The sequence below is a fragment of the Pristiophorus japonicus genome, chromosome 3, assembly GCF_044704955.1.
Source record: "Pristiophorus japonicus isolate sPriJap1 chromosome 3, sPriJap1.hap1, whole genome shotgun sequence".
Taxonomy (NCBI): Eukaryota; Metazoa; Chordata; class Chondrichthyes; family Pristiophoridae; genus Pristiophorus; species Pristiophorus japonicus.
In genome coordinates this window covers 193,362,749-193,375,661 of record NC_091979.1, presented here as the reverse complement: position 1 = coordinate 193,375,661, position 12,913 = coordinate 193,362,749, and the positions used below count along the sequence as shown (strand labels likewise).

The window sequence follows — 12,913 nt, the reverse complement described above, 5'->3', positions numbered from 1 at the left end:
TGAGGAGAGATTGGATCGACTAGGCCTGTATTCACTAGAATTTAGAAGAATGAGAGGGGATCTCATTGAAACGTATAAAATTCTGACGAGATTGGATAGACTGGATGCGGGGAGGATGTTTCCCCTGGCTGGGAAATCTAGAAGAAGGGATCACAGTCTCAGGATATGGGATAGGAAATTTAGGACCGAGATGAGGAGAAATGTTTTCACTCAGAAGGTGGAGAACCTGTGGAATTCTCTACCACAGAAGGCTGTGGAGGCCAAGTCACTGAATATATTTAAGAGGGAGATAGATAGATTTCTGGACACAAAATACATCAAGGGGTATGGGGAAAAAGCGGGAATATGGTGTTGAGATAGAGGATCAGCCATGATCATATTGAATGGCGGCGCAGACTCGAAGGGCCGAATGGCCTACTGCTGCTCCTATTTTCTATGTTTCTATGCCCCCTAGTTTTAGCGTCCCTTATGAGTGGAAATATCCTCTCTGCATCCACCATGTCGAGCCCCCTCATTATTTTATGTTTCGATAAGATCACCTCTCATTCTTCTGGCCTAACCTACTCAACCTATCTACATAAGTCAACCCCCTCATCTCTGGAATCAATCTAGTAAACCTTCTCTAAACAGCCTCCAATGCAAGTATATTCAATACCTTCGGCCTCCTGAGGAAATGAGTGTTTGAAGACTAGGCCCTCAAATATGCCACCAAGCTCATGGTCTACAGGGCTGAAGTAATACCCGCACTTCTGTATGGCTCAGAGACTTGGACCACGTACAGTAGACACGTCAAGTTGCTGGAGAGATACCGCCAACGATGTCTCCGCAAGATTCTGCAGATCCCTTGGGAGGACAGACGCACCAACGTTAGCGTCCTCGACCAGGCCAACATCCCCAGTTTTGAAGCACTGACCACACTTGATCAGCTCCGCTGGGCAGGCCATATAGTTCGCATGGCAGACACGAGACTCCCAAAGCAAGCGCTCTACTCAGAACTCCTTCACAGCAAACAAGCCAAAGGTGGGCAGAGGAAACGTTACAAAGACACCCTCAAAGCCTCCCCGATAAAGTGCAACATCCCCACTGACACCTGGGAGTCCCTGGCCAAAAACCGGGAGGGCACTGAGCACCTTGTGTGTCATCGCTGAGAGCATGCAGAAATCAAGCGCACGCAGCGGAAAGAGCGTGCGGCAAACCAGTCCAACCCATCCTTTCCCTCAATGACTATCTGTGACAGGGACTGTGGTTCTCGTATTGGACTGTTCAGCCACCTAAGGACTCAATTTTAGAGTGGAAGCATTTCTTCCTTGATTCCGAGGGACTGCCTATGATGATCCTTCCTTAAATACAGAGACCAAAACTGTACTGTGTGACCTCACCAATACCCTGTACAGTTGTAGCAGGATTTCTCTGCTTTTATACTCCATCCCCCTTGCAATAAAGGCCAACATTCTATTTACTTTCCTGATTACTTGCTGTACCTGCATGCTAACTTTTTGTGTTTCATGCACAAGGACCCCCAGGTCTTTGCAATTTTTCTCCATTTAAATTATAATTTGCTTTTCTATATTTTCTGCCAAAGTGGATAACCTCACATTTTTCCACATTGTACTCCATCTGCCAAATGTTTGCCCACTCACTTAGCCTGTCTATATCCCTTTGCAGATTTTTTTGTGTCCTTCTCACAATTTGCTTTCCCACCCGTCTTTGTATGATTAGCAAACTTGGCCACATTACACTCGGTCCCTTCATCCAAGTCATTAATATTGATTGTAAATAGTTGAGGCCCCAGCACTGATCCCTGCGGCACCCCACTAGTTAATATTTGCCAACCGGAATATGACCAGTTTATCCCGACTCTCTTTTCTGTTAGTTAGCCAATCCTCTATCCGTGCTAATATATTTCCCCCAACCCCGTGAACTTTTATCTTGTGCAGTAACCTTTTACGTGGCACCTTATCAAATGCCTTCTGGAAATCCAAATACTCCACATCCACTGGTTCCCCCTTATCCACCCTGCTCCTTACATCCTCAAAGAACTCCAGCAAATTTGACAAACACAATTTCCCTTTCATAAAACCATGCTGACTCTGCTTGACTGAATTATGCTTTTCCAAATGTCCTGTTACTGCTTCTTTAATAATGGACTCCAGCATTTTCCCAACGACAGATGTTAGGCTAACTGGTCTATCATTTTCTGATTTCTGTCTGCCTCCTTTTTTAAACAGTGGCATTACATTTGCGGATTTCTAATTCGTTGGGAACTCCCCAGAATCCAGGGAATTTAAAAAGTGAATGAATGAATTTTAGGAGTAAATGAGTATAATTTATGGATTAAATAGGTGGACTTTAAGGAGTTAATGAGTAAAATTTAAGAATTGATAGATGAGTAGAATTTAAGGAGTGAATGGGTCAAATTTAATTAATGAATGAATAGATTTCAGCAAATGTGAGTTTTTCAAAGACCATAGGGGAGAAAACTTTGCTGATGATATCGTACGAATGCGAATTACGAATTATATTAAACAAGAAACTCCGCTAAAATAGTTGAGCCAAGAATTTGATACAAACGCACTCGGCATATTGTACAGTAGCTTTGACAACACAAAGTTCACCCCTCTTGACATCACTGCCAGCTGAATGACTCTACCTTATATCCCACGTCTGAATGAGCTGATTTCTCCCAGTGCGCTGGAATGCATTTTCCTTGAGTGAGGCTTGACTGTTCCTGTCCAGGTTTTCCTTGGCTGGAAAAGGAAAGTTTTCAATTGTACATTAGTTAAAAAGGAAAGTATTCTGTTTTGAAAATGATATTCAACTCGCCATCCAACATACTACCGTTCCAGTTGTGCTCAAATGATGTCATGAATATAGACAGCGGATGCAACCAAATGATCAAGTATCACTCCAAAGACTTGAACATGAAATCTAGGCTGACATTGCAGTGCAGTTCCGAGGGAGAGGTGCACTGTTGGAGGTGTCGTCTTTTGGATGTGATGTTAAACCAAGGACCCATCTGCCCTCTCAGGTGGATGCAAAAGATCCCACGGTGTTGTAGGCATTAGGCACCTGCTGAATATATCTAAACTCATATAAGTTTAAAGTGGCCACACATAAAATGGCTGCCCAGGCATGATGGGAAATCAGGTAGTCAAGCTGTGAACTATTGACTGAGGCTGACCGAGCAATAACCCTGTGAGGCCCACTGCCAGGAATGCCTTGGATACAAGATAACTATAACAAACCATTATAACTCCACACAGCAGAGCCCCGAGAAATAGAGATAAGGGGGGCCTACATCACATAACGAGGGCATGAATCAGCCCGAGCTGACAAGAACCGAATATGTAACTCTAATAAGGAGGCTACCAAAGACAGCATCCAAGGACAGTAAGATAAGGGAGGCCCAGGCCATGTTACAAGACACATGAGTCATTCCTAGCAACACACCCCTTAGCAACATATCTCTTGGCAACACATGAGCCACTTTACGTTTAGAGACTAACTCTATCTATTGGTCTAATGTAACTGTAGTAAACTGTTGTATGTAACTGTAGTAAACTGTTGTAAAACATATAAAGATCCCTTTGTTCTGCGGAGTGAAGTGCCTGGATCCAGTCCTGAGGCTTCCTCCCCGCTGGCGTTAATAAGGGCCGCATTGGCGTTGGAACCGACTCTGAGTGTTGAGTGATTCTTCTGAGAAAACATTCACGCTAACACACGGCAATATTGGAAAAGCAGGGGAATTATCTCCTGTGCCCTGGCTAATAGAAACGTTTAAAATTCTGACGGGGTTAGACAGGTTAGATGCAGGAAGAATGTTCCCAATGTTGGGGATGTCCAGAACCAGGGGACACAGTCTAAGGATAAGGGGGAAGCCATTTAGGACCGAGATGAGGAGGAATTTCTTCACCCAGAGAGTGGTGAACCTGTGGAATTCTCTACCACAGAAAGTTGTTGAGGCCAATTCACTAAATATATTCAAAAAGGAGTTAGATGAAGTCCTTACTACTAGGGGAATCAAGGGGTATGGTGAGAAAGCAGGAATGGGGTACTGAAGTTGCATGTTCAGCCATGAACTCATTGAATGGCGGTGCAGGCTAGAAGGGCCGAATGGCCTACTCCTGCACCTATTTTCTATGTTTCTATGTTTCTAATGTTTATCCCTCAACAATATATCACTAAAACAGATTGAACATTATCACATTGCTGTTTGTGAGACCTTGCTGTGCACAAATTGGCCTCCACATTTCCTACATTACAACAGTGACTACACTTCAAAAAGTATTTAATGGGCTGCATCTTGGCCCAGGACATCAGGGAGAAATCCCCTTCTGGGGGTACTTGTTCATGAAACACAAAAGGATAGTATGCAGGTACAGCAAGTGATCAGGAAGGCCAATGGTATCTTGGCCTTTATTGCAAATGGGATGGAGTATAAAAGCGGGGATGTCTTGCTACAGCTATATAAGGTATTGGTGAGGACACACCTGGAATACTGCGTGCAGTTTTGGTTTCCATATTTACGAAAGGATATACTTGCTTTGGAGGCAGTTCAGAGAAGGTTCACTAGGTTGATTTCGGGGATGAGGGGGTTGACTTATGAGGACCCATTGGAATTCAGAATGAGAGGTGATCTTATCGAAACGTAAAAGATTATGAAGGGGCTTGACAAGGTGGATGCAGAGAGGATGTTTCCACTGATAGGGGAGACTAGAACTAGAGGGCATGATCTTAGAATAAGGGGTTGCCCATTTAAAACAGACATGAGGGGAAATTTATTCTCTGAGGGTTGTAAATCTGTGAAATTCGCTGCCTCAGAGAGCTGTGGAAGCTGGGACATTGAATAAATTTAAGACAGAAATAGACAGTTTCTTAAACTATAAGGGATTATGGGGAGCGGGCGGGAAAGTGGAGCTGAGTCCATGATCAGATCAGCCATGATCTTATTGAATGGCGGAGCAGGCTCGAGGGGACGTATGGCCTACTCCTGTTCCTATTTCTTACGTTCTTCGAATATTGCCATCGGATCTTTTACATCCACCTAAGAGGGGGCCTCAGTTTAATGTCTCATCCGAAAGACAGCACCTCAGACAGTGCAGCACTCTCTCAGTACTGCACTGGGCGTGTCAGGCTAGATTTTGAGATCAAGTCTCAGTAGTGGGACTTGAGCCCATGACCTTCTGACTCAGGGCAGGAGTGCTACCCACTGAGCCATGGCTGAAAGAATTTCATTAATCATTTAATTGACTTAGAAGTTTACCTTAACGAGGTGCGGTCTACTCACTGAACACCTGTTTCTGCCCAAAATAACCGGCGCTCTAAACACACTGTAAGGGATGGCATTGTAGTTGACAATAATGGGAATTGGTCAGCACCATTTGCCTGATTTAAACGTGGGCGGTTTAAGTGATAGGGACTATGGGGCCGAAATTGCCCTCGACCAGGTAAGGATGGCAGATTTCCTTCACGAAAGGGTATTAGTGAACCAGATGGATTTTTACGACAATCCGGTAGTTTCTTGGTCACCATTACTGATAGCAGTTTTTTATTCCAGATTTTTTATTTAATTAACTGAATTTAAATTCCCCAGCTGTCATGGTGGGATTTGTCGCTGGATCGTTAGTCCAGGCCTCTGGATTATTATACTCAAAGGCCTCTTTAGGCAGGCCGTTGACAGGTGTTACATACTTTTGTATCTGACTGTCCACATCCTGTTCAGAGATGAACTTCGGTCTCCTCCGGACTTCTCTCTGAGTGCCAATACGTGAGTTTTTCTGACACATTTCTAAATGGGGGTGGGGTGGAGGGGGGAAGGGAGATAGAAATCAGACAAAGATAGCCTTTTACATAGAGGGAAAAAAAACTTGGCATGTAATTTTCAGATTACTTAGGAACGTTTTCTCTACATCAGATAATGAATCAGATAATACCTTTAAAGTTCAGCACATATTGATGTTTTCCTGCACTGAATTCCACTTTCCCGCTGCTGTCTGCCAAATATGCCTTCTCCAGGTCTATGGATGTTGTGCTGGCAGCACTGTGCTGCTCTCCCTGTTGTACAGAATGTAACCTATCAGTCAGGAGTTGCCCATCCAGTGGCTCAGAAATCATAAGGTGAGATCACAGAGCCTGTGGTCGCAGCACAAGCCTCACTACATGGGAGGGCTGGTCAGAGATTAATGCTACACTCTTATAGCATTAATGACACGGTGTAAATCTATGGATAACATGATATTACATAGATATCTATATCTCTGTGTCAAGTTCGCATCTACGGCGCAAATACAGCAATGTCACGCCATTCAATACATTTCAATGGTGAGACAAACAGCGGGATGGCTTTTTAACAAAGCTAATGGTAGGGTGCCGCATCTTGGATAGCAACTTTTGGATTTCCGCGTTTAATTGCACATCTACCCTCGCCTGAATTTGCTGTCGCATTTGCTCAAAAATAACGGTGAGCGCCATTAGCCTCACCGTTACTTTGACAACAAATAATGGGCCAATAATATGACATTATGCAAGTCTTTCGATAATAACATGACACTGTATAGCTCTTCCGATAATAATATTACACTATGTAGATATCTAGATAATAACATGACACTATATAGCTCTTCCGATAATAATATTACACTATGTAGATATCTAGATAATAACATGACACTATGTAGCTCTTCAGATAATAATATTACACTATGTAAGTCTCTGGATAGTAACATGACACAATTCACCCGTCCCATTTTGGTCACCCCTTTTCTGAAGCCACTGATACTTGCTGAGCTTTTGGCTCCACATGCACCACGTGCCTCCTCTATAATTTGTACAAGTGACCACTGTTTATCTGTGAGCTTCAACAGTGTGTGTCGGAAGGCTATCCGATTATGTATGTGTGAGTGGAGAGGGTCCGCTTGTGTATGTGTGAGAGTGGAGAGGGTCCAACTGTGTATGTGTGAGAGTGGAGAGGGTCTGACTGTATGTGTGAGAATGGAGAGAGTCTGACTGTATGTGTGAAAGTGGAGAGGGTCTGACTGTATGTGTGAGAGTGGAGAGAGTCCGACTGTGTATGTGTGAGAGTGGAGAGGGTCTGACTATATGTGTGAAAGTGGAGAGGGTCTGACTGTATGTGTGAAAGTGGAGAGAGTCCGACTGTGAATATGTGAGAGTGGAGAGGGTCTGACTGTATGTGTGAAAGTGGAGAGGGTCTGACTGTATGTGTGAGAATGGAGAGGGTCTGACTGTATGTGTGAAAGTGGAGAGGGTCTGACTGTATGTGTGAAAGTGGAGAGAGTCCGACTGTGAATGTGTGAGAGTGGAGAGGGTCTGACTGTATGTGTGAAAGTGGAGAGGGTCTGACTGTATGTGTGAGAATGGAGAGGGTCTGACTGTATGTGTGAAAGTGGAGAGAGTCCAACTCTGTGTGTGTGTGTGTGTGTGTGTGTGTGAGAGTGGAGAAATGAAAGGAAAACATCAGTGTCAAATCTGAACTTGTCCTCAGCTACTTCACAATTTTAGTACTCCCACTGAATTCTCAGGACAAATTAGAGATCAAACTTGGGATTTTCCTGGCCTGCATGACTTTAGCCCAATGAACCACCATCTGGGAATCTGTTTGAAGTGTTGTGAAACTAGACAACCTCCAGCATTAATTTAAAAAATTAAAATTTCTTCTGCCGGTGCACTTGCTTCCGTTTAGGGAGGAGCCTATTACATTTCATTTTATTTATTTATGGAATGAATTAAATCAAATCTAGGAGAGATGGTAAAGGGATGTTCGGTCCCTCTTTATTTAATTTACATCCAGCATAGCTACCTGTATTTGAATGTACTTCATAAAATTGCTTCACTGGAACTTAGGAACAGGAGGAAGCCATTCAATTAGATCTGTATCTTGGGTCTATTTACCCGCCTTGGTTCCATAACCCTTAATACCCTTACCTAACAAAAATCCAGCAATCTCAGTTTTAACATTTTCAATTGACACCGCCCCTCCCCCGCCGCTCCAGCCTCAACAGCTTTTTTGGGGAGGAGAGTTCCAGATTTCCACTACCCTTTGTGTGAAGAAATGCTTCCTGATATCACCCCTGAATGGCCTAGCTTTTATTTTAAGGTTATGCCCCTTGATCTGGACTCCCCTACCAGAGGAAATAGTTTCTCTCTGTCTACCCTATCATATCCTTTAATCATCTTCAACGCCTCAACTAGATCACCCCTTAAATTTTATATTCAAGGGAATACAAGCCTAGCCTATGCAACCTGTTCTCACAATTTAACCCTTTTAGCCCCGGTGTGGTTCTGGTGAATCTGTGCTGCACCCCCTCCAAGGCCAATCTATCCTTCCTGAGGTGTAAGGCCCAGAACTAAGCACAGTACTCTAAATGGGGTCTAACCAGAGTGTCTTACAACTGTAACATAACTTCCACTCTTTTGTGATCCCTCTGGTCTGGAAGTTCTAATTGAAATGGCAACCTGTGGGGATCCGATGCAAAAGACCACAAGAAGACTAAAGATTCACCTGCTTCCCATATTCAATCCACCTTCCATGCTCGTCCTTCCAGTACCAGAGCCATTCGGTGGTGAGGATGTAGTGTGGAGGTTTTGTAACTGAGGAGGCTGTCGAGAGGCGTCTAACTTGGCTCAAAGCACTTACCATGGTTTTAAAATCAACAAGTGCCGATCTGTGACAAGAGCATAACAAATGTAGCAATCGATTTATGTTTCAACTGGAATAGATTCCATCACAGGCAGACATGTCAAAGAAACCACCACTAAAAGCCAAATGTCAATGGTTAGCTGTACGGAAGCATCACAATCGACAGCTCTATCAAAAATAAGAGAAGCAGGAAAGCCGGTGGAAGAGAGAACCAGAGGGATAAGGGAAAAGCCTCGAGGACACTTAGTCCATGTGTCTCAGCCAGTCAGCTGGCAGGAATACCTCCATTAGCTACACTCAATTATGTCCACCATTATCTACCAGGAGTTTCACAGGGAAAAGCCTTATTGAGATACCACCCATATTATGTTTTTTATATATTTATTGCCGGGATGTGGGCGTCACTGGCAAGGCCACATTTATTGTCCATTCTTAGTTCCTTTAAGAAGGTGGTGGGGGACCTTCTTATTGAACCGTGGTCCTTGTAGTAATGGTGCTCCTACAAAAGTGACAGGTGGGGAGTTCACCCATCACCCCTGTGCTAGCTGACCTGCATTGGCTCCCGGTCCAGCAATGCCTTAAATTTAAAATTCTCATCCTCATATTTAAATCTTTCCATGGCCTTGCCACTCTCAATCTTTGTAACCACCTCTAGCCCCATAACCATATGAGATTTCCGCACTCCTCCAATTCTGGCCTCTTGCGCATCCTCCATTTCCTTCACTTGTGGCGGCCAGGCCTTCAGCTGCCTTGGTCCTAAGCTCTGGAATTTCCTCCCTAAACCTCTCCTCCTATAAAGCGCTCTTTGACTAAGCTTTTGGGCAGCTGTCCTAATATTTCCTTATGTGGCTCAGTGTCAAATTTTGTCTGTGAAGCGGCTGAGAAATTTTACTATGTTAAAGGCACTATATAAATGCAAGTTATTGTTGATGATTACAACCAGACAATAGATGTCTCCGCAAGATCCTACAAATCCCCTGGGAGGACAGACGCACCAACATTAGCGTCCTCGACCAGGCCAACATCCACAGCATTGAAGCAGTGACCACACTTGACCAGCTCCGCTGGGCAGGCCACATTGTCCTCATGCCAAACACGAGACTCGCAAAGAAAGCGCTCTACTCGGAATTCCTTCACGGCAAACGAGCCAAAGGTGGGCAGAGGAAACGTTACAAGGACACCCTCAAAGCCTCCCTGATAAAGAGCAACATCCCCACTGACACCTGGGAGCCCGGGCCAAAGACTGCCATCAGTGGAGGAAGTGCATTCAGGAGGGCGCTGAGCACCTAGAGTCTCATCGGTGAGAGCATGCAGAAATCAAGCACGGGCAGCAGAAAGAGCGCGTGACAAATCTGTTCCACCCTCCCTTACCCTCAACGACTATCTGTCCCACCTGGACACGGACTGTGGCTCTTCTATTGGACTGTTCAGCCACCTAAGACTCATTTTAAGAGTGGAAGTAAGTCTTCCTCGATTCCGAGGAACTGCCTATGATGATGATAAGGGTAAGAAACGGTGGGTTTCCATTGCCACGAAGGTGAGTGATTATCATTCAAAGCTCTCCCATTCTGCTCCCAATCGGTGTGGCTCTGCATTGAAGGGTGAGGGCCAAGCCTTGCAAAAATTTTCCATGATTGTTTCTTTTGTCACTTCTATTGTGTTTGTCTTCATTTCCGTGCCCAGGGAATTTAGTTGTGCCAGAAGTGCAAGACCAGAATTGGGAGACTCTCAGTTGTCTGCCACTTGGCATTAACCACCGTGATATGGGCCCCTCCATTATAAAATAAAAAAGACTTGCATTTCTATAACGCCTTACATGACCTAAGAATGTCCCAAATAACTTTATAGCCAATCTGCACACAGCAAGGTCCCACAAACAGCAATGTGATAATGAACAGACAATCTGTTTTTTAGTGATGTTGGCTGAGGGATAAATATTTGGTAGGACACTGGGCAGAACTCCCCTGCTCTTCTTCAAAATAGGGCCATGAGATTCTTTACATCCACCCCAAAGGGGAGACTTGGCCTCGGTTTAACAGCTCATCTAAAAGCCAAGATCTATGACAGTACAACACTCCCTCAGTACTGCACTGGAGTGTCTGCCTTGATTTTGTACTGAAGTCACTGGAGTGAGACATGAAGCCATGACCTTCTGACTCAGGAGGTGAGAGTGCTACTACTGAGCTATGGCTCAACAATGCAGGTTACGTTGTATTCTGGAGGGTGTAATAAGATGCTGCCATGAGATCAAACTCCTATTCACTGGTCTGCCCCATTCTTCCCATTCAAGGGAGCTTCAAAATAAAAGATCAGATTTTAAAACCTTAATTGAAACCACTTGTCCCATGAAGTAACCACATAAATTTTTTTTGGCTACTTTAGGAACAGGAGGAGGCCATTCTGTCTTCAGCTGTTCCACGATTCAATTAGATCATGGCTGATTTGTATCTTAACGCCATCTACCCACCTTGGTTCCATATCCCTTAATGCCCTTACCCAGCACAAATCTATCGATCTCAGTTTTTAAATTTTCAATTAACCCTCAGCCTCAACAACTTTTTTGGGGAAAGAGTTCCAGATTTCCCCTATTCTTTGTGTGAAGAAGTGCTTTCTGACATCACTCCTGAATGGCCTACCTCTAATTTTAAGGTTATGCCCCCTTATTCTGAACTCCCCCATCAGAGAAAATAAGTTTTTCTCTCTCCACCCTATCAAATCCTTTAATCATCTTCAACACCTCAATTAGATCACCCCTTAATCTTCTATACTCCATGGAATACAAGGTCTGTCCTTACAATTTAACCCTTTCATGTGTGGTGCCCAGAACTGAACACAATATTTCAGGAGGGGTCTAACCAGAACTTTATATAACTGTCACTTAAGTTCCATCCCTTTGTATTCTAGTCTGCTTGAGCTAAATGCCAACATTCCATTAGACTTTCTGATTTTTTTTGTACCAGTGAACTAGCCTTTAATAATAATTTCTGTACCTGGATTAAAGAATGAGTTGCATTTATAAAGAGCCTGATCATGTCCTCACGATATCTCAGAACACTTAAAACCAATGGGTTTCTTTGCTGTGCAGTCACTGTTATTACCTAGTCAAAGTCAGGCATTAATATTAAATGAAACGATCTAAGGGTTTGCTCATGAACTGATGCATCAAATACCCTAGATTTGCATCAAGAATGTAGCCAGGTATTGCTCGAGGATTTAAAGTGCTTACAACATGTTAAAACATCAGAGTGTACCTGGTCTTGCTGGGATCGCAATAATCCTGTTCGATCTGCTCCATGTTTGGGAGATCTTTCCAAGCTTCCTCATAAGTCTGCCATCGATAAGGGAGTCTGGAGTGAACCCGGATACACTGATCTGGGTGCAACATGAGAGGGGATTAGTTTAAGTTAGTCACATTTTATGCTTCAGAGAGTCTCATGATATTGCCAATTTCCTTTCCTATTCTACCACCTCCCCTTCTCTCAAAGACAATGGTTCCTCTGGGGAGAAAGGGACTTAAAATAGTCTTGGACAAAACGGGCGATAGTGGATAGACAGCTCGTTCAACACTGCCTGAAGAATTATGGACTTTTTAAAACCAGTTTTAAGAAAACTAAAAAGAAACCCTGGATTGCTCAAAAAACAGAATTTGGTTCAAAGTATTGACAACGAAGTACAGAGCACAGAATTGTTGACTTAACTGCTTCGAAGGCTAACTGAGACAATGTACTTTTGCAGAGATAAGGGACAAACTTAAAGAAGACAGCTGCCCAGCTAGACCTTGAGAGACTGTGGGAACCTCAAACATTAGAAAATCTGCTTTTGTATCAGAAAGAGGATAGAAAGTTACTGAGAATTTTGTTTCTTGCCAACAGCCAGGATATAAAGGACTGGGAGAAGAGAAAAGGCTGCAGACGGCAGGGAAGGAATCCACCGTCCCGGAAGAAAGACGATGTCAGGAGCATACCCTCACGGACAAGGGTGTGATCAACCCTTTGTTTTGGGCATTTTTACAGACTCTCCATCAGGGTTGTGTTACTGTTAACTGTTTATTGAATAATTGGTAGAAGTAATAAAGCAGTGTTGATTTTACCGACATGTTGACTTATGATGCTGATCTCTCTAGGTTTGACCCTTAAAGCTAGAGACATTTGAGTGAAAATCAGTTCCATTGATTTCAATAGAAGCAAATATCAAGCGGGATGTGTATCAGGCGGCCCAAGATGAATTTCTACACCATGTCTTTCACACCTGCCCTCA

The 12,913-nt window shown here is 43.7% G+C and overlaps 1 protein-coding gene across 2 annotated transcripts in view; it reads right to left on the bottom strand.

Moving 5' to 3' along the window:
- parp12a (poly (ADP-ribose) polymerase family, member 12a) overlaps positions 1–12,913 on the bottom strand; it is a 62,262-nt gene that overhangs the window by 15,599 nt on the left and 33,750 nt on the right. For both annotated transcript variants that reach the window (XM_070876165.1, XM_070876166.1), the window contains exons 5-9: positions 11,908–12,028; positions 8,519–8,681; positions 5,934–6,054; positions 5,692–5,788; positions 2,651–2,747 (exon numbers count right to left, since the gene is read on the bottom strand). In XM_070876165.1, the coding sequence (XP_070732266.1) occupies positions 2,651–2,747; positions 5,692–5,788; positions 5,934–6,054; positions 8,519–8,681; positions 11,908–12,028 (599 nt within the window). The remainder of the gene's footprint in view (positions 1–2,650; positions 2,748–5,691; positions 5,789–5,933; positions 6,055–8,518; positions 8,682–11,907; positions 12,029–12,913) is intronic.